This window comes from Dunckerocampus dactyliophorus, chromosome 16 (assembly GCF_027744805.1).
Source record: "Dunckerocampus dactyliophorus isolate RoL2022-P2 chromosome 16, RoL_Ddac_1.1, whole genome shotgun sequence".
Taxonomy (NCBI): Eukaryota; Metazoa; Chordata; class Actinopteri; order Syngnathiformes; family Syngnathidae; genus Dunckerocampus; species Dunckerocampus dactyliophorus.
The window spans coordinates 7,339,312-7,367,051 of NC_072834.1; the positions used below are offsets into that span (position 1 = coordinate 7,339,312).

Below are 27,740 nucleotides of genomic sequence, written 5' to 3' on the forward strand. Positions count from 1 at the left end.
TTTTTATGATATTTTCAATTGTTTTCAAAGTAATTGTGGTCAATCTGTGTGTAAATAAGAATCTATATATGTATCTATAGATCATATACTGTATAGCCAGTCATACAATATCCATCCATTTTCTATGCCACTTGTCCTCGCAGGGGTATGCTGGAGCCTATCCCAGCCGACTTTGGGCGAGAGGCGGGGTACACCCTGGAGTTGTCGCCAGCCAAATGCAGGACACATATAGACGATATAAGTGACCTTTCACACTCACATTCATACCTATGGACAATTTATAGTCTCCAATTAACCTAACATGCATATTTTTGGACTGTGGGAAGTACATGGAGAAAACCCACGCACGAGAACATGCAAACTCCACACAGAGATGCCCAAACAGAGAGTTGAACCCAGATCTTCCCAATCTCCTGACTGTGTAGCCGACCTGCTAACCACTAGGCCACCGTGCAACAAAACACGTTTACACTTTTACTTACAACTGTTTTCAAGTAAAAAAAAAAAAAAAACAACAACAAATGTGGCAGCTTTTATTTTGTTGTAACGCTGCGCCATGATCAATGACATGTAGCAGAAACCCAGTCTAATCAGCTACACAGCCTTGCACTGGGATGCCCATTTAGAACCACACTAAGTGCAAAGGCATGAGAGGCTATCATGCTTTGGAGTTGAGGACAGATTGGCATGTAGTTGTTTTTTGAGAATGTCTGGCATGGTTTCAATACAAGGCAGGCCTCTCAGCGCCATTTTGACATTTTACAGAAGACAACTGTCATGTAAAGAGCAATAAAAATATGGAGTAGATAAAATAATATACAGTAATTAATAAGAGCATAAGAATAATAATATTTATCTCATAATAATATAAGTATATATAATATAAATAAACTTTGCTCTACAAAAAGAGTTAAAATGGTGAAATAAATATCTAAAGAACTTATATTATGAATTGATGACCACATTTTAGTACAAAATATGTTATTTTTGTTATGATTCACTGTATGTAATGTGCCGGTATGTAATGTAAAGACCAATGGGGACCCACAATAAACAACATGGACCAATGTTAAAATCATATCATCACATCATGCAGAAATGACAAATACTGTATGTAAGTGGTGTTTCTCTGCTCTGCTCTCTCCCTCTCTCTCTGTGTGTGTGTGTGTGTGTGTGTGTGCGTGTGTGTGCAAAAGTATATTTTCTAAGTTTTTTGTAAAAGCTAAGCTGGTAAATATAGCAGAATATAAAAATAAACCACGAACACAACCCAGCAGACGTGCATGTCACGAAAGCTACCAAATCCTGTACATATTTTATGCATATGTTCTGTGCTGCTCAGCAAAATACCAGAGTGAACGCTAAGCAAACCACACCAAATTATCTTTATTTAATTTTTGGTCCGGAGCAGCCTAAGCGAGTGCAAGAGTGTTTGATTCCACAGTAAATAAAGCATTCATCTTAATGACAAACTTCATGCATTTGCAGGAGGTGTTTATCTATTGTATGAAGGTGTACAAGCTTGGTGTTGATCCAACTAAAGATTGTTTGGACTTGGCGGAGGTCTGCGCTCACTTGTCTTCGTATTTGTTTTTGTATTACCATCAGGCAGGGTGCGGAAGACGGCCGCAGGACTGAAGCTGCCAAAGCCAGCCATGGTGCGCGCCCGGACCTGCACTTCGTACTGCGTGGCTCTGCGGAGGTCCGTCAGCACGGCCTGGTTTCTGCTGCTCTCTGTGTAGTGGCACTGATCCTCACTGCGCCGCTCCTATACACACAGAATGAAAACATAGCTTGGCAGGGCTGGAGGTGTGAGAGAAACAGCAGCGAGTGAGGAGACGACAGACACGTCAAAAACGGGCGCCAGACAGCAACAATGCTGCACTTTGTGCTTGTATCGCCGGTGGTTTCTGCCAAAATTAATCACAATTGATTCAGGTCTATTGCAGAACAACAAAAAAGATAACTGCACAGAGTTAATGAGAAGAAAATGAGGTAGAAAAAAATATAATGAGTTTTAACAATATTATGCCTTTACAGATAGTAATTGTTTATCACATAATTGTTATTATTGTAGAAGTAGCCTGCGGTACATCACACTGAGAGGGTTTGGTTACTTTATTCAGCCTTATAATAATTGCCTCTCAGTTTTACACCACAAAACCAGCATGAAACTGAGCATTATTCACTTTGTAAAACAAGTAGCGTTGACACAGATCTTGTACTGGATGCCATTATATGGTGCATTGCCTAATTTGGTGGTTATTAAGTGTATATTCAAAACTGTATGTGGGGGAAAGTCAATTAAAGATAAGACCTTCTTGTTTAGGAAGCTCTTACCTTCTCGCAGTAGCGTAGTTGATACTGGAGAATGGTGTAGTGTGGCTGCACGGGGACAGACCAGTGTAGAGTCAGACTGCTCTCTGTGGAGTCACTCTTCCGAATCACAGACACCAGCGACGGCACTGTGCAGAAGGTGGAATAGAATATTTCAGCAGCTGCATTAAATCTGCCATACTTTTCTTGCAATTCCCAACTGCCTTCTTACCGTCATAGCTGGTGGTAATATTGACACTTTCGCTCGCGGGGTCCTTGCCGCTGAGCTGAGACACCCCGTTGAGAACCTGGATGGTGAAGGTATAAGTGGTGTGAGGCAGCAGGCCCCACACCTCCACCCTGCGACTTGTCAGGCCCTGCTGGGCCGGGCGGTAGCTGACGCTGTCGCCACAGGACGAGCACGGACCCCTCGGCGTACGGCAGGAGAAGCACCTGATGGCGTAGCTCAGGTCCACTCGGCCACCATCGTCCAGAGGCTCGTTCCACTCCAGTCGGAGCGATGTGCCATTTATCTGGGAGGCAATGCTACGTGGGGCTGAGGGAGGTCCTGTGGGGAAACATGCAATAATGAACTAAATGCTAAGTAACAGCTCATTAGCAGCCATTATCAGGGTTGTAGTCCAAGGATGAGTTAAGGCACTTTCATGGTCAATAATATTCAAGCTTATTTAACACCCTGCAACTGTGGTAAATTATATACTAAAATGTAAACATTCTGAAAGTCATTCATTCATGTCATGATGTTAAAGTGAATAAGCTTTAAAAAAAAAAAAAAAAAAACATACATCATTTTATTTGTCCATATAACAAGCAGACAACTTTCCACTCAAAAAGTCGCTCAGACCACTCAGTAGTCGCTTTAAAGTAATTCTTTTTTTCTTCTGTTTTTTACATCTTTATTTAACAATAATATATATAAGAGTGTTTTTCAAAAAAGGATATCTTCACTTAAAAATCTGCCAAAGTAGTGCATAGTTGAGACAGATCAGCAGTGCCCCTGCTGGTTGCAACCAAGTACAGCACGCATTTACAACAATCAGTTCCACAAACGCCAATCTTTAAATACATTCATTAATTATCATTAACCCAATCCATTGTGGGAACACTTCACATCAAACCAAAAAACTTCAAACAGCCACAAATGTGGTGTAATCCCTCTAACCGTCTAAATTAAAACAATCATTTCATTTTTGAGCGCTGATGCAATGACACTGTGTCAAATGTCTCCGTTAAATCCAATTATAACCTTTCCTGTTCCGTTTTTAACGCCGCTTCACCTTTCCATGACCCGCACGGTGCATTTGTTTGCCATATACACTGAAGACATATTATTCAGTCTTTACATGTAGCCAGGAAGCAGAACAATGATCCTGCAGAGCCCTTTGCGTCACAGCGGCAGTGTATGTGTGGCGGAATTTAACTGGTGCAATTACGCCTCGCTGGAACTCGGTCGCTGGATGATAATGATCGTCGTCTGAAAGTGGTGAGGAGATAGCTGTTGCCTCGAGCCGAGACGAAGCAAAGACCCACTGAGACTGCCGCTGCCAAGGAGACAGAGCTTTGTCACGGAGCCTCCAGCTGCCTTACGTGCAAATAGTTTTCTCACTGGAAACCCAAGTGGGGCAACATCACACACGCACTCGGGTGGGGTATGAATTCACAAGTGATCACCTGGGGGAAGGTAGTTTTAAGGTGATTCATTTTCCCACCTAACAGTCAGATTAAACATTATTACTAGAGATGCTCGACTTTCTTATAGATCTATTATGCAGTGCTTCATTACTGATACACGTACTGATACAGGCAGGAGCTCTTCCCTCAAACTACTGTCATGTCACATCTCGTCACATCTCATCGTTTACTGTGATGCCGCTGGATGCATTTCACAAGTAAACACCGTTTGTGCAAAATAAGACAAAAACTGCCATATTCTAAACATTTTGTAAATAGTTACAGTCATGAAAACTATTAGAACATGGCCTACGACCAACATAAATTATATAATTAGGAAAGCTGCACATTTCTATGTGGCACAAACATCTGCATAAGAAAGAAGTAAGTGCAAAGTATGAAACACTGGACTAATACAACCAGCAATCAGTGGAATTCTAAACTGGTTACAGCTGTGGACTTTTTTGTGCAGTACCGGTGCTCGCTTCTCATCTTTGAGTTTAGAAGTATTAAAGTAAGGTGCCTTACTCGCCCCTCGCATAATCGGCGCTTTACAATTATTGCAAATTGCATATTTACAAACCGAAGGCTCAATCAATATCCCATTATCAATATTAAATCTGATTTTTAGTCAGTCGATACTACAATAAAACAGTTGGCTAAAAGATTTATGTTGAGAGGCAGCTTGGATTGAAAACAAAGTAGAGAATAGAAACAGGCTCATTATGTGGTGTAAGATTAAGCTGCGGTAATTACAGTTAACGGTAACAACTGGGTTTCATTGAGGTGATATCACACCTGTGTCAAGTGAGTACTCCAAATTTCACGTCCTCTTTAATGGCTACTACGAGGAAACACACCTAATTGTTAAGAGCCCCCCCCGCATCCTACAAGAAGGGATTCTTTCTCACACTCGGCCTGGAGCCACTTCACACCTAAAGCACAGAATGTTTGGCTAGCGCGGACGCAGTGATCCGCGCACAAGCACGCCACACTTCCGCTCTCCTGGCATGATTAGAAGGGGTAGGTCAAGCCATAAAATGCGATCAGCCCACTCAGGTTATGAATGATCAACAATACATTTCATAATATAAAATTAAAGACACACCAAAGACACAAACAATTCAAATTTATACTCCACATTTTGGGAGGATAAGACAAGAAAATACCAGCACAATGTCGACTGCTTTGACTCATGACACTCGAAATATTCCGATATTATATTGGCTTGTTGTCAAAGCTCACTTCTGGTCACGTGACGGTGACGTCACGCATTTTCGAATGTTCCCACTCTGCAAGCCGTTTAAAAAAAAAAAAAAAAAAACTGTTTCAGGGAACCCAGAACGCTGTTTCCATGTGGATGAGACGCTGAAACGATAAAATACTTAGCAGCCCCTAAATCAACATGGCGGTGACACTTAAGACCATCAATGGCTACTTCAAACTTTTGAGTGGGAGCCCAACCCCCGCACTAAAGAAATACATCTCAATGGCCAGATGTGGGACAAAAGACACAAAGCAGATTACAGCGGAGAAAAAAGTATCACCAGAAGCAGTAGAAGAAGTGCGTATCTTAACCCCTTTATATTTGCATACTTAAGTAAATGCCATGTTTAGGCCCTGTCACACTTTGCCACATTAGTAAATAGTTGCATCCAGACGGGAACGCATCACTGGGTGACAACAATGTAATACACAAGACACACGTAAGTGTGGCCCTGTGAAAAGACACGCAATAGAAGAAGAAGAAAGAACACATGCGCATAAGTCGGTCGTCTTCCGCCTTCCAAGGCTCATCTAGACTTACTTACCTCTGCGAGTCATTTTGGAGAAGAAGACAAAACAAAATAGAGAACAAAATATCAGGAGAATCTCGACTATGGTGAGCCATGTCCGTCAAACTGTTCAGATATAAAACAGTGGTTTCAGCTGTCTACATGGAAACCACAAGCTGGCGTTTTCCGATTTTCCCACTCTGTAAGCGTTTTTCAAAAAATACACTTCCAGGGCATCCAGAATACCCTTTCAGTTTGGATGAAAGGCTGAAAGGATAAAATACTTCACCATTTTGACCTGAAAACGCCCCTTACTCACTCGTGCAAGGTGTGTCGGGAGAGTCTGATGGTGCACGGAAGTATCCGGGCCGGCACGCACAGACAGACTCCCCCCTGATGGAGGCGTGGCTCGCTCCAGGACAGACTGTGCACTGTCCCTCTGCTGTGGACTTGAAGTGACCCACAGGACAAGCTGCGGAGGACAAATGAAGGACAAGCATTATGAGAGCTCTTACATTGGATATGACCTGTGAATCCCACATGCCTGTTAGCTGTGCTCAGGTGCCAGATGGCTGCAGACGGGCTGAGGGAAGCATGTAATGAGGGCCATGCCATAAATCAGATAACCTAGTTGCCTTTTTTAATTGGCGGGGGAGGGGAGGGGAGGGGAGGGCAAACTACACATGATCGTCCTTACACATTTTCTGTTTCTGTTTAGTATGATGAGCAGTGATCGGATGCTACTTAAGGACACTTGGCTACAGGAAGTGCCTTCATAGCCTTGTTTGTTTCAAAGATGAACTAGAGTTCACCTACAGCTACAAATCAGTGACTCAAACACAAATCAAGGTGTCGCTTTCAGTGGGAATAACACTTTGAACTGCTAACTGGCCCACAGGGAAATAAACTAGTCAGCTTTATGGTCAGGGAGAGCTTTCTTGCAAACAATCAAGCTCATCCATCAAATGAAACAAAACTGACAGCATGTATGTGTTGTACATTCTAGAGTTTGACCCAGTAAATATATGCATTGCTATGTGCAAGATAATGCTATTAGAGTCAATTTAATTTTCTTCAGCACATTAAGTGTTCAATCTTCTTATAAAGGTAATTTCCCTTAATGGTATGGTGGGTGTTCAATCAGAAAGCTAGAAAAAACAACGACCCTGTAAGCAAAGAAGTTAGGCTTTTTGTTCTACAAATTATAACAATCCCCATAGAGCTAAACAAAAAAAAACATGGAGAAATGCATTACATTGTATATATATTTAGCATATCAGTATGTGGAATGGAGCCATCGTTTTAAGAAATAGCATCAGCATATGGCGCTGACAAGTCATATGGAGGAAGATGAATGCTGAGCACTAACTGTGTCTCCTAACATTTATCCCGAATTCCTCATTTATTATCATATTACAGCGGAACCTTGGTTTTCCGTCATAAATTCGTTCCAGAATGACTGATTCGAACCGCAATGGACGCTCACCGAATCAATTTTTCAATCAATAATGTAAATCCATTTAATCCGTTCCAGAAAAAGAATTTTTAAATTATGGTTTGACATGCATGAAACAATTCAAAATGCATAGAAACACATATAAATGATGAATGAAAGGGATAAATGAACATTTAAGGTTACTTTTACCATCATTGAAGACGTGAGTTTTGATGACTGATCCCAAAGACACGATGTGGCAGCGAGATCAACCTACCTACCCCATTTCAGACATGCTGAATTGTGCAAGTGTAAGCATATGACGTTCTTTAATGTAACTTTGCCAGTCATGTTTGAAATGAACTGAGCCGTGACCATTTCTCCTCCCAACTTTTAGGTGCATTCTGCTGCCATTGTGATGAGGTCAGTATGTCTTGCTAATTGGACTCATTAGGCCGAGCTGTTGAGAGAATCACCCTTCTTCTCGCACCTTTGATGTGCTCATAGCGATATAGTCACCATCCCACACACACTCCTCTCCCTTCTATCGCACTCAACCATAAGTTGCCCCAGCAGTAAGCCTCTGACCCTGCTCTTCCCCTCTGAGATAAGTGCTGACCTCTCCCCCAACCCCTCTGTGTCACCATTTCCCCTCCTCATTAAATGCACTGCCCTCTTGCGTCCTCTGCATAGCGCAGACCCTCAGAGCACCCCACCCTCAGCTCACCATTGTTTCTCACATGGCCCGTGGAGTAGTTGTCGCCTGCACAGACACGCTCTCACACAGTATGCAAGCTAACATCATCTCCTTCCTACCTGTACATCTTGTGTGTCCGTCGGCGGCCTCATATCCAGGAAGGCAGGCACAGGAGGTGGTCGGCTGGCCCACCCACTGGCCGTCTTCTCCGCAGAAGAGTTTGGGAGGACGAGGTCTTGGTCCCTGCTGTGAGGCGTGCTCCACGCACACACCTTGTGCCTCTTGTACTAAAGTGCGGGGAACCGTCTCGGGGAATGAAGAAAGAGCGCTGACCAAGGGGGGGCACTTTTTGAAGAAAACCCTCACGGAGAGCAGAGCCATGCAGGCGCCCTGAGCCTGAAAGGCCAAGTAGAAGCCTCTCTTGGACAAAGGGCCGAGTCTTAAGGTCTTCATGTTGGATTTCCTCTCGTCCTTCCTGAGGAGAAAGTCTGCAGCCACTGTATCAACCTTGGACAGAAACACAGAATGAATCTTATTATGGCCACATTCCAGCACACGAGATCAACAGCTTCAATCCATTAAGTACACATCACATATGCTTTACATTACTTTACAACACTTTTCCAAGTATGCTATTAGAAGTTTACATTGATTTATTACCTTCCTGGCAACCATTGTTTCCCTATACTATAAACCTTTATATGCAGATGTGACACACACTCCCGTATGGGGCCGTCACTGTGAAAAATACATTACCCATAGTAAAATTTGAAGGGGCATGCACTTTTTAAAACTCCCTCAGTGTGTTCCAGGATCAAAATCGGAATACTTTTTTGATCCCTGAGGGAAAATTGAGGGGCAGCTGCATCATTTTGGTCCGTTTGGATGTGTTTAGAGAATTAAACCACATAAATTGTGTTAAGAAACAGATCCCGTTTATTAACAAATGGGAGGGGTTGACACTATGATGATATTTAGAATACACTATTGGGACAAAAGTAATCTGGCCAATACACCTGCAAAAAGTGGAAATGAAAGCACATATGGAGTTGGTGTTCTCTTTGCAGCCAAATTTAGGGCCGCAATTATTCAGACTCTGGCTGTATACTGTATGTTAGAAGTATATGTTAAATGTTTATACTGTATTCCGAATTCTAAAAAGCCAAAAGAAAAAAAAATTATTAATATGACACGTTCGCCAAACCTGCTGACTTAAAACTTGACAGGCTTTCTTATGTTTTGCAGTGTTCAATCACCACCACATCATAAAAAACATGTGAAAACATAACAAAATAGATAAAAATAAAAAAGTGGTGGCAAATAAAACCTGGCACACACAAACATTCATGCCAGTGATAAACACCATGACAATTGGACACCACATGCTTTTCAGATATCAGTACACAATTAACATTTTATTGATGTGGAGTAATTTCACCCCATAACGATAGCCTAGCTTCTTGCTTATAGGGTTCCTATGGATTTGATATTCCAGACTCATTTAATAGACGTGTAGCATTAGAGCGGCAACAATTAATCAATGAATTGATGATTAATCCACTATCCAATTAATGGATAAATATATTGGTTTTGGATTCATCGTTTGTTGATTTCCAAATGTAAATATCCTTTGAATTTAGCCTCTAAAATGTGAATATTTTCCTTAGTCATCCATGAAAGCAGAGCTATTATCTTGGTGTTTTGGGCAAAACAAAATAATCACACACGTCAGCTTAGACATTGGAAAACAGTGATCATTTCAGGTACATTATGTTGCCAACCAAACCAATAACTGTTTGTGTTTGGTTCACGTTGATTTGGTCCATCTAGGGCATAACCGATTATTCGAATAATCAAAACAACAAGCTTCAGATTAATCGACTAAGAAAATAATCGTTGGTTGCAGCCTTAGTATCACGTAAATAAATTATGGAATTAATAATTTTTCATGATACTGAATACGTATGCCATTATGTCGGTGTATAATTTCCAGGAGATTATAGCTTGGTAATGTATCTCATACAAAGGTTTGGAGGGGGATAAGAGCAGAGGGCTGGCCATTCAACTTGTCAATCTTCCCAAATGTTTCCGGGATGTGTCGCCGACTGTGTGCTCTCACGCAAACATCAGCAAGCGCCTCGGAAAAACAGATCAATGCATTTTCTTGAAGACGTTCAAGGCTCTTCTTATGCTAATTCACGAGCGTGACGACAGAAGACACAAAGGGTAATGATAGTTATTGGATTTCCATAGTTCCTGTACTTGGTCAATGGTCTGTGCAGCAGAAATAGTGTGTGTGTTTAGCGAACAGCACACCGATGTGCTGTGCAATTCCAGTTCATATCGGAGCCACTCAATAAAACCAAAAATATTCCTGTCAGGTTTTTGTGTCCTTTTCCCCCCAATATCCAGGATTAAATCATCAATCAGGAAAAGACCAAATGTTAACCAAGATTCATTTTATCATCACTACGCCTCAGTAATGTAACAATTACAACCATGAAATTTCCATTTCACCTACGACTAACAAATACAAAATATACTGAACATAGAATAGAAGATCCATGCAAAGATCTCTGCAGGTTCACGCTACTGTTAATAATAGAAATCTAAATAATGCTTTTTTGTGGACCTTTTTGTCAAAATGTAGAAAATACAATAAGTTTGGATATTATTTTTTTTTTTTTACTTTTAATTTAATTATATTTTATATTATTTTTAATATAATTATTACATTAATGTGTTATTTCTAATTAAAAGAGACCCATTCACTAGATGAAAATTCACTTCATCCAGGCAAGGCCAGGGTGTGAATCATTTTGAAGTTAAAAGTATAACAGCTTCCACTCTTCTCGAAAGGTTTCCTATGAGATTTCGCAGTGCATCTGTTGGAATTTTTGTCCATTCATCCCACAGAGGTCAGAAGTCACTGATGTTACACGATAACATAAGAAGTGGGCCTCAACACCTGCTAGCTCCAAGAAAATTAACAAGTGGGCGTACCTTTTTGTAGGGGTTCTCCATCCATGGTGGGTATGTGGCTGTGGCATCGTTGGAGTCGGCCTGATAGTAGTAGAGGTTAAAGGTCTCCTTGCAGCTGCGGTGGTGGCCGTTCCCGGAGGAGCACTCCATCATGGTGAAGCGCAGCTCCACGTAAACTTGCGAGGCTCCTCGTCGCTGGATGAAGCCACTGCGCAGCCAGTGGCTGAAAGAGCTGTCAGTCTGACAGATCTGGTAGATCCTCACACTGTTGTTCTCCTCGTCTAAACCGCTCATTTCCTCCCACTGAGAGAAAAGACAAGTCTTACAACCCGCTGCTTGAAACGGAATGTGACCCAGAAAACTAAACAGTAGAACATTTCTGTTAGCGCGGCTGCATTTAATTGTCCAGTAAAAACTGGAGCCCGTTTGCAGCGGCCACATTAAAAGTCTCTCATCTAAATAATGTTCTATTCTTCATTGGCCTGCTGCTGCTTTCCTGTCGGAGGTGTGTGCTGTGGATTCGGCTGCAGCACAACCTGGATTCTTATGGTTTTGAAATCATTCTTCACACTGAGCTGCAGTGGAGCTTGTGGGATTTTAAATCCCACTTGTCAAGCAGAGCACAATGCAGCAACCTAGACTGCTTTTGCTACAGCAACATAGTCTGAGGGAACAAATCTGCACAAATGAGTGAAATAAACCACAATGCGACACAAAATATTTAAATCAACAGAAGCCATGTTCATCATCAAAATGTTCCAGAGTGCAGGAAACCCCTCTGACATGAACATAATCAAGGCACCAGCGAGCAGATTTGCTGAAGAATCTCAGTTATGTAAATATGCAAATGTTTACCAAAAAAATCTGTGCAGATGATGTGTTGAAGGGGGCAGCCGAGAGAGCAGCGGCGCACTGAGAGACAGGTTCTGAGTCTTTTTCAAGAGAGATTTTCCCTTTTAATCCTAAATGAAACACTGCGGACTGTGGCAGCTCGTATTTCCATAAACAAACGTTGATTGTTAGGAAGACTCACGACACGTCCTGCAGGAGTGACAACGAAAACACACGCGGAGTTCACTGCCGATGGCTTTAAAATGCCGTCAAATAGAGACATTTCTATGAATGATTTAATGTGCAGAGTTCGCATATAACTGATCGTGATGCATGCATATATATATATATATATATATATATACTGTATATATATATGCATATACTGTATATCCATTCATAGAATATATTACTTTTTTACTTTATAATATATTGTTTTCAAGATTTAAAACAAATTATATTTTATATATATATATATAATATAATTTTTTTTAAATCTTGAAAACAATTTGAAGTATTATATATAAATAAATGTATTACATATTTTTGTTATTTTTTATATAAGAATACTTTGTGTTTCTTGTGCCTTGATTTATGTTGTTTTTGGAAAATTTTTTATTTATTTTAGTTAAAGGGGTATCGTTTAAAATACATGAACTTGCTGATTATTATTTTGACTGATGACTGTCATGTTCTTATTTTATATTCTTATTTGATTGCATTACGAGTACTCAACGTTGGCGTTGAAAGCTCTGTATCGGCTTTCATTGTAGAGGATAAAAGTGATACCGACGTTGGCCGATATTACATTTTTATGCCAGTACCAGACAGATAATTACAGGTGGCCGATATTATCGGACATCCCTAATATATATACATATATAGATTATTATTTACAGTATGAAAGAACATTTTTCCTTCTTTATTTGACTTTTTTCATATTATTATTTTATATAATTATTATATATAATTCTTATATTCAATATAAGTGTAATATAATGTAATATAATTCTTATGTTACACGGATAATTAACTGGAAGTATTTATACAATGCAACATTTATTCCAGTAATGGCAATGTTAATACATTTGATAGACTAGCCTAAATCATCATCATCACTGACTTGTCATGACTTCAACTAATCACCCAAAGAAACAAATTAGCTTCGAGCTATGTTGTGTGGGAGTCCCACGCAATATACACTTTGTGAGTCTTGTCCACTGTCCTGTTTATTTACAATAACCGGTGTTATACATTTACAACATTTTTATGACACATACCTGTCGTTGTTATGGGGGAAATGAAAAATGTCTTTTGGACCATCTATTTGAGCCATTAATGGCTGAGCAGTGTGCCGAGGACATGTTTACAATGCAATGTTTCTGTATTCTACTCACCATCATGGCGGCCAAGACCGCGCAAGGCACAATACGGAAGTGGATGCCGAGCTGACAGTCCTGTTCAAGTCTGGTGTGCTTGCTTGCGCGTGTGTGACCAGATAAAAGTACGCGACACGCCGTGTGTTGACCATGACATGTCAAAAAGTCAATTAACGCAATCACTCCTCCTGCAAGCTGATTAATTATAGCCAACGAGCCTTGCCGGCCGCCTTGGCCGTCAACGGGTAGAACCAGGGCAGCAGAGCCAACACGCCCTGGTCTGTGAGGTTCGCTGGGGGATGGGGAGAGTAGGGAGGAAGCGTCGACCAACATGCCAACGACGAATAAAATGTCAGCCTTTGTTTGTGTTGCGACTAGTTCAGTAAAATGTTTTTAAAAATTGTCATTTAAAAATGACACTGTGTGTTAGTGTGAGAATCCATTTTATGTGCAGCCCTTCTCACAGGGCGGGAAAGAGGTTAACAGAATGTTTCATCAGGGTATCATAATCGCTCTTCGTCATGTCTAGCTGTTGATAATGCAGCCACAGCTGAGAACACTTTACAAGACGTATCAAAGCAAGATGTGTTTTTTCCTGTTTAGAACACTGTTTATAGATCGCCTCTGAACATTTTCCCATCTAAGACACAAGCAGAGAAGCAAATTTGGTCGCCGCCTGCAAAAATAACCCAGTAACCACTCGTTGGTTGATCAAATTACAAATGTGCCTGTTTTTTGGGGGCTGCTGCATTCCAAAATTGTGGGCTGTCAGTAGATTCCACTCCACGGTTGATGGGATGCATCAAAGCATCTGCTTCCAATGTACTCTCAAATCCCGCATTCACCCTCTCCTAGCTACCAGGTTACCTGCCATATAAGGAGCTCTTTCATAGCCAATGTAACAAAAGGACAGCTGGAAGCCCCCCCCAAAAAACCAGTCCCCATCCCCATGAGATAAGATGGCGACCCAGTGCTGACATACCTCTGGTTTGGCCCGTGAGTAGATGGTCCATTTCAGATCAGAAGTCTCTGTCTTTGTGTTCATCAGCACCTCTGGGAAAGACAATTGAACTGTATTAGACACATCATTAGGTACACCTGCACTCTATGAGCTACTAAACAACATCTGTATCGTACATGCTGCCTTTACAGGGACTATTCATTTATTTTTAATTTTGGGGAAAATGATTTACATTCACATTTATTGGCTAAAAAAAAACCCCACAGGCACTGAAAAAGGAGCGCAGAACATTCAGAGAGCTTTTGGTTGCCCTATTTAGCTACATGAGTGTAACAAAATATTACAAACATCTTTATTGAGCAACCTTTGCGAAATAAATCTAACAGTATCAGTCAAAAATGAGTTACTGACCAGACTTAAATACACTATTATTATTATTTTCCATACCATACTATCTGATATTATTTATTTATTTATACATTGTACAATGTTTTCTACACCTTTATTTATTATATATACTGCATTCGCATATGCCGAATTTATTTATTTATATTTGATTACTTTATTTTATTCATCATTATTATGATATATTTTGCGCAGCATTTGTTGAGCATCTTCCACTCAGAGAAGGATAGAAGACGGAGTTTCATGAGTCAATTATTTGGACAGGAAGCTCCCCACCAACCCAAAAATCCTCATACTGTATTTGTTTTCCTCCTCCCACGTCTAAACCGTTTCCTGCGACCCGCCACGCTAAAGCTGCCGTTGACTGCACTCTTACAGTCATAAACACACGTAGTGTATATCAGGACCTAAAACCTTATGGTCACGATCTGCTCTTGCAATTGAATTGATTTTCTTCCCCGTTATCTTTCACGGGGGACGGTTTCCAGCTCACAAACAACCGACGAGGTTGTGCCCTGATTCAGGATCTCAATAAAAGCGGAGCAGCATGTGAATTATTTCGTTTGAAATGACTTCTTTTCACGGGAGGCCATTTTTTTCTTCTTCTTTGCAGATCTTCTTCTGCGGCCGGGATGAGGTTTTAGAGGCTGCTGCATTCCCTCCAGAAATCTCATCTCCAGGGTCGGGCAGCTTGGCTCGACCCATAAACAAAATTTAATGTAACTCGCTTGTGTGCCACCATCAAGGAGAGTGTGAAAATGGATGTAGGAGGGAATGGTGGTTTGAGCCTGGATTTATCATTGCGGTTATTAAAATGCTTGGTTGAATCCAGCATCATTTTGCCATTTCAACTCACCTGCTTCGTCAATCGCATTTCTTGTGAAACTGCTTTTCTAAGCAATGAGTTGGGTTTTTAAAAAAGAGCTTGAACGTGACACAAATGTTTGAAGTCATCACACTTAGGCAGGAAGGAATGCCCTCTCAACTGTAGCTGGAAAATCAGCAACCAGGGATCAAACAGCCACCTTAACCAGACTTCCTCCCTTTATCTACATTGTTGGTATTTATGACTCCATCATTGTCGTTTTACAACCAAAAGTTCACTTTTGTTCAGTGGAAATGTACAGGGTTCCCCCCCCCTGCATTATCTTAGCTCCTCGTCTAGCTGAAATAAAATCAGCCAAAACTCTGATTTAGAGACAACGCCACAAACAGTGGCTTTTCTTGTTCCTATCCCTTACTTGCCTCAAAATGTTGTTCAGTGGTCCAGTACGTGCTACATGCTCAGATTACATGAGTTTTACTGACTTTGGCCGTCGTTTCATTAGGCACACCTGCGCATGTAACAACATCCAGTACAAGAACGGTATGAAAAATGACACGTTCACCAAGATAATAATGCTTACTTTCGGTTGACACTGCCTGTTTATTATTGTAGTTGGAGTTTGCAGTGGTAAAGCATTTCTACTCATTTTTGTCAAGAGGGGAGGTGATTTACAATTTTGATTTTTAAAGGGTGTTTTGCATAATTTTTGTTTTGTCCATTGAATCACCATCATTTCTTAAAAAGGTGTGTGAGATAACCTTCCAAGAAGAGTGAAAATTCATTTATAAACAAAAAAATGAAATTACATGCAAAATTTTATTCATTTTAATTAATTTGTGTTTATTTTTTGTCACATGTTTTACATCAGGATCATCAGGGTTTTAACATTTAACAAACATTTTTTTTAATGTTTTAAATTTATTTGACTCTATCTAGATTAAATACGATTTAAAATAATAAAAAAATTAAAAAAAATCACCTCACCTGAAATTTTTTTTTTAATTCTTTAAATATTAATACATTAAAATTTTATTTTAATTAAATGTAATTAAAAAAATATTAAAATACATTAAAAAACATTTTTTTTAATTTGTTAAATGGTACCAACCCATCATGGGGAACTCCTAATCTAATCTGATTCAATGTAAAAACTGTGACAGCAAGTTAATACAAACAAATAATTTTTATTTTTATTTTTTTGTCAACTGAATCCCCATACTGTAGATCAGCATTTCTCAACAAGGGGTGTGAAATAACCTTCCGAGGCAAGTGAAAATTCATTATTATTTTTGAAATTTAATTACATCCGGTCTAAATTTCAATTTAATTTAATTAAATTACACTACATATTTATTTTTATTTATTTTTTGTCAGTGCCTTTACATTGAATCAAAGTAGATTAGCATTTGTCAATACCAGGGTGATAACATTTAACAAACAATTTTAAATGTATTTTAATCTATTTTTACAATTAAATTAAATTAAAATTAAATTAATTAAATACCACAAACAAATGTATGCGTTTTAAATTAGGATTTTATATATGTATATATGGTATATCTTAATAGAGAGAGAGGCGGTGCATAGGTTAAGGAGAAAGAACACTTTGTGTTCTAATACAGAAATATTTAATTTTGTAAATGTAAGGCTTTTTTTCCCCCCAACATAATTTCTTCGTGACGAAGGCATGACTCTACATGCCCAAATCCAAGCATATGTACTGGGGTGTTTTCTCAGCCTGGACACAGCTAGGCATTTGCACATTTCTGAGCCCCCATCTCATGTACAGTTGCATCTATCAACTATGATCTCAGGTTATGCTCATGATGACTACTTTACACACAGCAACATCCTCCACTTGCTCACATTCACTAGTATGAAAGAGAATATGACTGGGAAAGGTCCTGGCTGCCCGCAGAGTCCAAAAAATTCCTTCCCCGACTCCCATCAGTTGAAAGACGACAAGCAGCGGTGAGCCAGTCAGCGATTCCCCAGTGTTTCACACCAGCGCCGGTTGTGTTTTATTTAATTACACTGAGAACTGCAGTGCCTACACTTATTCATCTCTGTGATCATGTGTAAAGTGAGACACTTACCACACCCCAAAGAGCAACACTGAGAGGCACAGTTTTTTTGGGGTTTTTTTAAAATAAAAACACACACAATAAAATGCACCATCACTCCACATCCTCCTCTATGCAGCTGCTTTTGCTCTGTAAGATAACATTTGAACACATAATAAATAATATCAGGTGTCAGGTGACTCCTCGTGTTTTGCTGCTCACACCCACTGCTGCTCACATATTGCCTCCAGCTAATTCAATACATTTCTCAGCCACACATACACACACTCACAGATACACACACATAATTGCAGAGCTTGCAACCCCAACCCTACTTTCACCGTCACAAAAGCAAATTGCTTAAATCTTTCTTACGGCGTTCCACCTCGTGTTATTTTCTTGTCTGGGTGACTGCTCTCTAACACAGCATCTAAATACACAAACCACACCATCACCTCGCCATTTTGTTAAACATCTACCCAGGATATTTTTTAAGTTATTTGTCTGTACTCTGCAATATAATGTAATACTGAGACGCATTTTTCTCTTTATTTAGACATTCTTGCATGTTCATATGGAGGCGGGTGTCGTCTTTGAAGGTGAACAATGTGTACTGGTGGAAATTTGTCATTCATTCTAATTAGTTTGTAAACTGGATGAACCAAAAATCTTTGCAGGATGTGGAGCAGAGGTCAACAAAGAACTCATTAAATGCAGATACAGGAAATGTTTTCCACTGTGATTTACATTGCACGATGGATGTTGTTTTGGTCACTTGTTTACATGACAACTGCATTTGGAGGATGTAAAATGCCAGTGTTTGAAAACAGGTTTCAAAGTGGAAGTTTTGAGCTCTCCAGTAAACCGTATATTTGCAGTGAGCAGCAGAGACACATCAAATGTTCAACCCACGCGAGGAAGTGGAATAAAGATATGTTTTTTGGTCGGACCATGTGGTATGAGTGTGGTATGCAATTTTTTCAGCTCCGGGTCAATGAGGATTGTTTTAAAAGGTGTCACCCATGTGAAACTTTAAAAAATAAAAGAAACTCAAAGAAACCAACTCACGTTTTGGAAAATCCTGTGTAAACGTATGCAGGAGTTACTGTATGTATCTACGAAGGTGTGCTATTTGGAACTGATCCCAATTAGCATTGTTTGACTTGGGTGGAGTCTGCGCTCTACTGAGAGCCACGCTAGATTTTTATCTACATGCTTTCACCCCTTGGGAAATAAAAACATGCGTCGGCTTTCACTTGAAAAACAGAAAGGCCCACCGACTTAATTAGGAGCAACTCTGACGATTAAAGAGCAGGGAGGAAAAGGACCTTTATGTGGGAAGTAGGCCCACGCACGGTATTGGCCTAGTGCAGTGGTATCCAAAATGCAGCCCTGGGGCCTTTTTCGGTCTGCTGCCAGTTTTTAACTTCATTATTAATGGCATATATTATTAGACATTACACAAATTAACTTTGTCATCTATAACACAAAGATGTCGATCATTTCTTCAGATTGCTTAGCTTTTTAATCCATTAAAGGATTAATCCATTAAAGCCTTTAATATCAAAGCTGCAAAAGGATTTATAACGCTATTTCTAATTACCGTAAATATTCCATCCATCCATTTTCTATACCGCTTCTCCTCTTTCGGGTTGCGGGGGCATGCTGGAGCCTATCCCAGCTGACTTCGGGCGACAGGCGGGGTACACCCTGGACCGGTCGCCAGCCAATCGCAGGGCACAACAACCATTCACACTCACATTCACACCTATGGACAATTTAGAGTCGCCAATTAACCTAACATGCATGCTTTTGGAATGTGGGAGGAAACCGAAGGACCCGGAGAAAACCAACGCACACACGGGGAGAACTTGCAAACTCCACACAGATGCCCAGGGGAGAATCAAACCCAGGTCTTCCCGATCTCCTGGCTGTTACTGTGTTGGCCAACATGCTAACCACTAGACCGCCACCGTGCGGCCACCGTAAATATTAAACTATCAAAATTACTCCAATGGTTTCTGAAGCATTGTCATTACGGTAACCAAAGACACTATAGCTATGTTCACACTGCAGGTCAATTCTGATTTTTTTGCTCATCTGTGACCTGTATCAGATTTTTTCATGTCAGTGTGAACAGCACAAATCCAATTTTTCCAAATGTGACTCAGGCCTCGTTCGTATGTGGACATAAATCCAGTACTTTATGCGATGCGACTTCAGTATGAACGGCTGGGTCGCATATATCCGACCTATACATCATCGAAAGACTTCGATAAAGGTACTCGCCGATGCAGGCAAAAGGTCTTCTTGCCATCACAAAATGATTTTTAAAAGGTGTCAGTGAAGCCTGCCACACACACACACCCCTCAGAACAGACATCGCAGCAAGTTCTCCACAAACTGCCACAGCTAAAATTCTTGCCCTCTTTCTTCTTAATCTCCTACATGGAATCCTTGAAATTGCCACAAACGCACCGAAGAGAGCACACACTGGTCTGTGTATACAGCAGCTCCATCATTTCCCTTGTTTTCAAATCCAATATCTTTGGCCAAAAACATTGGTATCTTTGGCATGCCAGTATTTTTGGCCCTGACTGTATGGTTCACATCCTCTTGATAGTCAATGTTTTACAGTTCATCGTTCATACTGGCGACCCCACAGCATTTATTCATGGACACTCTGGATGGCTTATCCTGTAAAACCCAGCAAAATTCGATTCTGTTTTTTGAGGTGGTATAGCATTTTTAGCATGCAGTAATGAAAAAACAACCTTCAGATGTTAAAATTGTTCCTGAAAAAAGGAACCCAAGCACATACAGCAGATTGTATAACACTTTTACAACTAAATGAAGACAAATAATTCCTGGTGGGCTGTGGACTGTTATATTGTAATGAATTAATTGATTAATTACTGTACATAAATAAACAAATACATACAAATAAAATAAAATGTAATACGTTTGGACACCCGCTGCCTAGTGTGACTGAACCCTAAAATGCTAATCACAGTAACGATAACCACGTTAAATACCATCATTCAGATAATTACATTCAATGCCTGACACTTGATCACGGCTTATCAATAAACCGTAAAATGGCAAATGGAGGGCATAGAAAAATTAGACAAAGATCAGAGGATGAAAAAGTTTGCCGCATTCACGCGACATCGGTCCTATTTGGAATCAAATCCGTGTGTTCTTTCAAGTGCACACCTGCCACACGTTCATATGTTGATTGGAGAGGGTGAAAAAGAAGCAGCAAGCCCGCCCCAAATCCCCCTCGCCCAACCCAAGCTTAGGCATAGTAATCACTGTTTATCACAGCTCTATCATTAAGCTTTATGAGACAGGACGCGTGAGTGTTTTTTGTGAGCTGGTGAGTGTATTCTATTATGTGCATGCACGGCCCTGGCCTCCTGCTCAAGCAGACTCCGAATCAAGTCCCGTTAGAGGAAGCCGACGTTTCCCCTACATTCTTTCTGCAACGCTGGCGGTGGCCACCCACTCTCCGGAAAATTACTCCCCCCCCACAGTTCCAGAAAACTGTAGAAACAATAAAGACTCGTCATCTGGCCACATTTAACCACATAAACAAACATTTGTACAGTAATTACAGTACAGTTGTCCACATTAGAGAACGAGAGAAGGAACACTCGGCTTGATTGGTCGACAAAAATGAGAGTTCTATTTAAAAATGTAAGAAACAAAATATGCTTGCGTGTAAAGCAAACGATGATGGATATGTAATGTAACACGAAGCATCAAACCATGTCGGGATAACAAAAAGAAAAGAAGAAGGTGTTATGTTTTCTGCAAGAAAGGGGGACAACAATAGAGGGTGTTGCATACAGTTTTCTTTTGAAATGTAAAACCTGGTTCTGTATTTCTTTTTTTAACAAAGAGTGGGGGCTTCAATCAATATGACACCCTCAATTTGTCTACGCCTGTCTTCAGGCTTTAGATTAGCAAACTAATATTCGACTGCAGAGCACATTTGTTCAGAAACTGACATCAATCACAGTTCTTTCCATCTTTTCACTGCCTTCCCGTCGCTATTTACCACTTTCCGTGTGGCTCGGGAAGCTAAGAGGGAAATTATAGGCCTGTTCCGCTACAATTAGAGCTCATTTAATTCAAGCTAAGGAATCTCATTCATCCTCATGCACCTTCAGGAAGAAAAAAAAGAAACATAAGGACGAGCGACGATGTGAAGGACCAATTAATGGACTTTGGCACTTTGTGCATAGCTTGTTAGCTCTTTATTTATGATTGTTTCCCCTCCATTCTCAGGGGGTGAGGCAATTTTCTTTATGAGTTATTGTACTCCTGGCATCACTTGATTTTAATGTGCATTTTGAAGCCTCCTATTAGACAATTAGAAGTCAATACACCGAATGGAAATAAAATAAGTGGTTTATGTGCCTTTTCACATCATCTACAACATAATGGTTTTGCATAACGACGAAAATGCAATTTGAGAAGAAAGAGGAAATAACACGACATGAGTGTCAAGTAAAGAAACAACATTTGAAAGGCAAAACCCCCCCAAAACCAGCGCCACCTATGGCTTTACTGTTTATATTTGTTTGATGGAGAATTAAGGCCACACTGAAAAGAAAAAAAAAATAAAGTCATAAAGTTAGAGAATTACAAATAAGTCGTACTATCACGGGAGAAATGTTTAAGAAAAAAGTGTCGGAATCATAATACACCTATTTATTTATTTCTGTATTAATTTCACTTGAATCTCTTATTTTCTAAGCATCTACTTATTTATTATTCAAATGACAAACAAGGTAAGTGAACAAATGACCAGTAATTGCTGAGACATGGAGGAGGGGTAGGATTAAGACAGCTCTGCTTCTTCCTTCTCCTATTCAGACAAGTTGAATTGTGTTCCAAAAACAAATATACCACCATTGCCATAATAAAACCATTGTACTCTTACAATAATAAACCTATACCTGCATTAAACGATAGTCTTATAACAATAAGTAATAGTAACTATTTTATTCTATTAACCTTATGACTTTACTGTTGCAACTTTATGACTTTTTCTCTCTTTGGATTTTACGATTCTTTTCAGTGTGGCCCCAGCAAGCCTTTGCAACTTTGCAATATTCACGATTATTTTTTAAGCTTTTGGATGGATACCCAACTGGCGGAGGCATCGAGCACATGTTTTCTATTTTGTAAAATGCTACGTCTGGTGCCTTAGGTAATTAGGTGCATGTTTTTCCAAATAAATTGGTTGACGAAGGGGTAGGTTGCCAATGGTGCTGACCCATTAGCTTAGCATACATGTAAATGTACTGGAGGACAGCTGGACTGTGCCGGTCGGAAAAACAAAAAAGATATTTCCTTCAAAATAATACAATATCTGGACTGTTGGTTAAATTGGAGGCTTTATTATTGTTGGACAGACTTCGGTTGGCTGTTTCCACCTCATTTACTCTCATGACAAACAGGCATACTTGTATTTTTAGAGCCCTTGTTAGGAAAGCAAATATGCATCTTTTCCAAAAGGCTGTCCAGTTGTGTGAACCCAAAGCCATTTATATTAATTCCTTCTGCCTGCTAGCATAACAGTCGGGGAAATTAATGGCTCTCTTTGTAGCAGTAGTTTGAGCATGGGGGTCTGGGATTAATTACCGCAGTTTTGTCAGTTGAGAATTTCGATAATTGCTGAGGATTATCATACTTGTATGACATTCCTCCTGGTAGAGGTGATCTATCTATCCATTTTCTATACCGCTTGTCCTCACGAGGGTCGCCTATCCCAGCTGTCTTCAGGCGAGAGGCGGGGTACACCCTGGACTGGTCTCCAGCCAATCGCAGGTAGTGGTGATATAGACAAAAAATGACTTATATATATGGCGAACTATCGGCATACTGCACCTTATTCCTGATTAGCGTACATTAGCTAAGAACACGCGCACTAGTTGTGTTTGTTGTCCGATAATGGTAGCAATTTGTCCAAGTTTAGCTACCAACATTAACTATCATTGAACGTATAGCCAAATTGTTGATCGCCACTCTGAGACTGCTTTTGCGTGTGTGACGCGGTACTGAAAACTAAGTGAATACCACAAAACGGTGACTGAACAATCATCTTATTCGAGCCAAACGACAATTTACACCAATTTTCCATTCATCCATGTGAAAAATGTTTTTAAAAATTCAAACAAGCTGTTATTTTAAGCCACATTTGGTGACATGCTAGCCGGTGGTCGTGTTCTTATATTTTTTGGGTGGAAAAAAAGGTTAATTTTGAGCCAGCTGCATACAGCTCCTTAAACTTATAATGAATTACCAATAAGCTCTTACTGTGTATTGGGTTTTATTATGACTAAAATATAGCCGCTATAAACTTCTTTCACCGTTCCTCCTCAGTGAGTCGGGTCACGCAGGGGGCGCACCCTACGAGAGTCGCAGAAAATTGGGCGGAAGTCACAGAGGAAGAAACAAACAACAAAGGCACGACGGTGCGAGCGACAAAGTTAAACTGAAAGATGCGTCAGCACCGTTGAAATCAAACGTATGGACTTCCTTTGGCTTTTGTAGTGTGGATGGGACAACACTTGATTAGGACTTTGCAGTTTGTAAGAAAAATACAAAATACAAAATACAAAAATACGACACACGGGCGCCAACAAGTTCACCACCGCCCTCCCTGAGCTCTCAGAAAAAACTGGGCCTAGTAAGGGAAATGTTGATTTTTCTGCTGAAATGCTAAATATTTGAACTATGTTTCTACTTACTATGCTCAAAGGCCTCTCCCTCTCTCAAATATCGTTCACAAATCTGCCTAAATCTGTGTTAGTGAGCACTTCTCCTTTGCTGAAATAACTGATCCACCTCACAGGTGTGGCATATCAAAACACTGATGAGACAGTATGATTATTACAGGCGTGCCTTAGATTGGCCACAATAAAAGGCCACTCCAAAATGGGGAGTGTATGAGGGAGAGGGTTCAGGGGGGTCCGAAAACCAGTCAGTATCTGGTGTGACCACCACTTGCCTCAAATACCGCATACGTCGATCCAGAACATTCCAAACATGCTTGCAACTTGGAGCCATGCATTATCATGCTGCAACATGAGGTGATGGTCGTGGATGAATGGCACAACAACGGGCCTCGGGATCTCGTCACGGTATCGCAATCAAAAATGCAACTGTAATCACTGTCCGTAACATACGCCTGCCCGTAGCATAACCCCACCGCTATCATAGGCCACTCGCTCTGCAACACAGAACAGCAAACTCACGGCTAATGTCACCCATTCAGCATGTTAGGGATGTTCTGGATCGGCATATATGGTATTTGAGGCAAATAGCGGTCACACAAGATACCGAGTGTCCTGTTATCGTGACCAACATAAGGCACACCTGTGCAATAATCATGCTGTGTAATTAGCATACCAATATGCCACACAAGTGACTAGGCAGATTTTGGGACAATATTTGAGAGAAATAAGATTCAAGATTCAAGAGTTTTTATTGTCATACGCACAGTAAAACAGGTAGCTCTGCTATGCAATGAAATTCTTGTTCCGTTCATTCTCCCAAAAAAAGAAAAAAAACACAAGAAAATGAGTAAGAACATCAGAAACATAAATACCAATAAATTAAGCAACAACAACAGAAGAGACATTAATACAAATAAATAAATAAAGTGCTATGAGTGTGCGCGTGTGTTGCGTGCGGCGTGTGTGAGTGCTTCGTTGAGAAGCCTGATGGCCTGTGGGTAAAAGCTGTTTGCCAGCCTTGTGGTCCTGGACTTCAAACTCCTGTAGCGTCTGCCTGACGGTAGGAGTGTGAATAGTGAGTGTTGTGGATGTGTGCTGTCCTTGATGAGGTTGTGTGTTCGGCATAGGACTCTAGATGTATAAATGTCTTGCAGTGAGGGGAGGGCTGCCCCAACAATGTTCTGTGAGGTCTTGATCACCCGCTGGAGTGCCTTCCTATCACGTGTTGTACAGTTACCGTACCAAACAGTGATGGAGGCGGTAAGGACACTTTCCATAGTGCATCTGTAGAAGCAACTCAGGATTGTGGTGGACATGCCAAATTTCCTCAGTCTTCTCAGGAAGTACAGTCTCCTTTGGGACTTCTTCAGAATTTGTTGGGTGTTGTGAGACCAGGTGAGGTCCTCGCTGATGTGTGTGCCAAGGAACTTGAAGATTTTCACCCTCTCCACCTCATCAATAAACAGGGGTCTATGCTGCTCCTTTTCCCTTGTTCTTGGGTCAATGATCATCTCTTTAGTTTAATAAGACTTTTGTGTGCATGGAAAAAGTTGTAGGTGGATTTGATCTACTTCAGAGGCATGAGATGTATGTTGTGTTTTCTGAATGAGTTTAAAATAGTCTTACTCTTTGTCAGACACCTAAAAATAAAATCCTTTTTACAGTTATGTTGTGCTAGAACACCATCATTGCTTTTGCACTATTGCTGTTTGTACTCTGTACTTAAATTATGCTGCAAATATATAGACTTTGATGTTTGTTATTCCTGAGATTCCAGGCCTTGTTAGGAGTCCAAAAGACCCAGCCTTATCGATGTAGGTGTTTAAAGACACGCTTGGATACATGCACGGCCCGTGTTTGTGTGCCTTATGGCAGAGTTGTGTCTAGTCAGATTAAACCCCAGCTTCCTGTAATTCCTGTCCCTTTCCTGTGTCCGGTTCTGAAGGGGGCCGCTCACCGACATGCAAACTATTCGCATTAAGCGAGCCAGACACTGTTTAACTTCAGCACACTGAATAACAAAAGCCTCCTGTGGCCCGGCGTGGATGTGTTCAGCTACTTTTGAGTATGTGTGATCTCACGAAATGGTTGGGGAGACGAGCAAGTTGGAGATGAAAGAAAGGTGTTAATGTTCAACGCTTCCCCTCCTCCCACTTTTTTTGTCTGTTGGGATGCATATCAATAAGAGCGAGGACTGCTCTCTGTCCCAGGACAGGATGTGACCTACTTTCAGAGTATTCTCCACACTGGACTGAAACCAAAGATGCAACCAGAGAGGATCCACACTGCTGTCAATCAGAGGCACGGGAGATTAAAGTGCACTTCTTGGAAACATGGCCTCTGAATGTTTTGGCTGAGAGCCACACATTCATCACAGTGGACAAACATATTACTTTAATAGGCGGTTTCGCACCACGGGAACTCACCAGGTGGCAGGAACATTGACAGGAAAATCCCCCTAATTGTCCGTTTCTGGCTTTCTGATTCCATTGTAGCACAAGCCAATCAGTTGACAACAAGCGTTTTAAATCAATGTATGAAAAAGATCTGTTTCAGACATGCACAAGTTACAAGAAATAACATCACACATTTACACAATTCAACACGTCTGAAAAGGAGTAGGAAGAAGCTTTATATAGTATATAGCTTTCATAGCTTTTACATTTGATAGTTCGCTCACTTTTTGTGTTTAACATGTTACAATTTTCTAATTGGGAATGAAAGTAATAGAAAATGTGTAACAATAGCTACTGTAGATTGCTTGTGCAAAGACGAAAAAGAGAAACAAAGAAGAAAAAAATATGTGTTGAAAAAAGTAAAATAAATAAGTAAAGACAAATTTAAATAGAAAATTATAGATGTATATACATGAAATAAATAATTTTTAAAAAGCTAATTTCTGATATCAAGCTGTCATTGTTTTGGCACCCTTGGGGTATGATTACACTACAACAACCTATCTAAAATCAGTTTTGAAAAGTTGCACTTATAGTCTTCCATCCAGCCATACAACAGATGACAACGCTGTCAAAACAAGTCCTGTTCACACGGACCTGCAAACTGTTATAAAACTCATGGATGCATGAGTCTAGTCTGCACCAATCAGCATCAAAGACTGCCTTGCAGAATTCCAATATATACCCCAGGGCTGGTACATGTTTAAACCCCCAAAATGTCCCTGGTAGACGACCTTAAGGGTCCACAATATGCACAATGGTGCAGGCCTGCAGCCGAAAACCCCCAATGATCGTTTCTTCTTATTCAGAGGTGAGTCTCCCCCAAATTAGAGCCACGTCAGCCTTTGCACGGGTCAGCTTTTTAAGTGGTAAAAGGTTGAGTATTCTTCTTTTTGCAGTACAACCCTGAAATTGTTTCCATTTCTGGCTGTTTTTCCAACATAACTTTGTTCTCGCCGCCAAAGCAGCAGTCTTTTATTTTTGGGCAATAAATGAAATAGTTCTGAGTGTGATAACACAAGAGAAAGCATTCAATAAAAGATCTTGTCTCAAAAACAAATATTCCCTGCAATTTCAGCTGAATTAATTGCAATTCGTGAGGAAGGAAAATAAAAAGAGTTATATGATTCAAAGTCGCACAAAGTTGAAATGGGTACGTCCATCAGGGTG

The 27,740-nt window shown here is 40.4% G+C and overlaps 1 protein-coding gene across 1 annotated transcript in view; it reads right to left on the reverse strand.

The window, feature by feature from the left end:
* Positions 1–27,740, reverse strand: part of ephb4a (eph receptor B4a) — a 53,440-nt gene that overhangs the window by 12,514 nt on the left and 13,186 nt on the right. The window contains exons 2-8 of the mRNA XM_054754764.1: positions 14,090–14,160; positions 10,919–11,200; positions 8,035–8,422; positions 6,103–6,255; positions 2,549–2,884; positions 2,341–2,465; positions 1,603–1,768 (exon numbers count right to left, since the gene is read on the reverse strand). Of these exons, the coding sequence (XP_054610739.1) occupies positions 1,603–1,768; positions 2,341–2,465; positions 2,549–2,884; positions 6,103–6,255; positions 8,035–8,422; positions 10,919–11,200; positions 14,090–14,160 (1,521 nt within the window). The remainder of the gene's footprint in view (positions 1–1,602; positions 1,769–2,340; positions 2,466–2,548; positions 2,885–6,102; positions 6,256–8,034; positions 8,423–10,918; positions 11,201–14,089; positions 14,161–27,740) is intronic.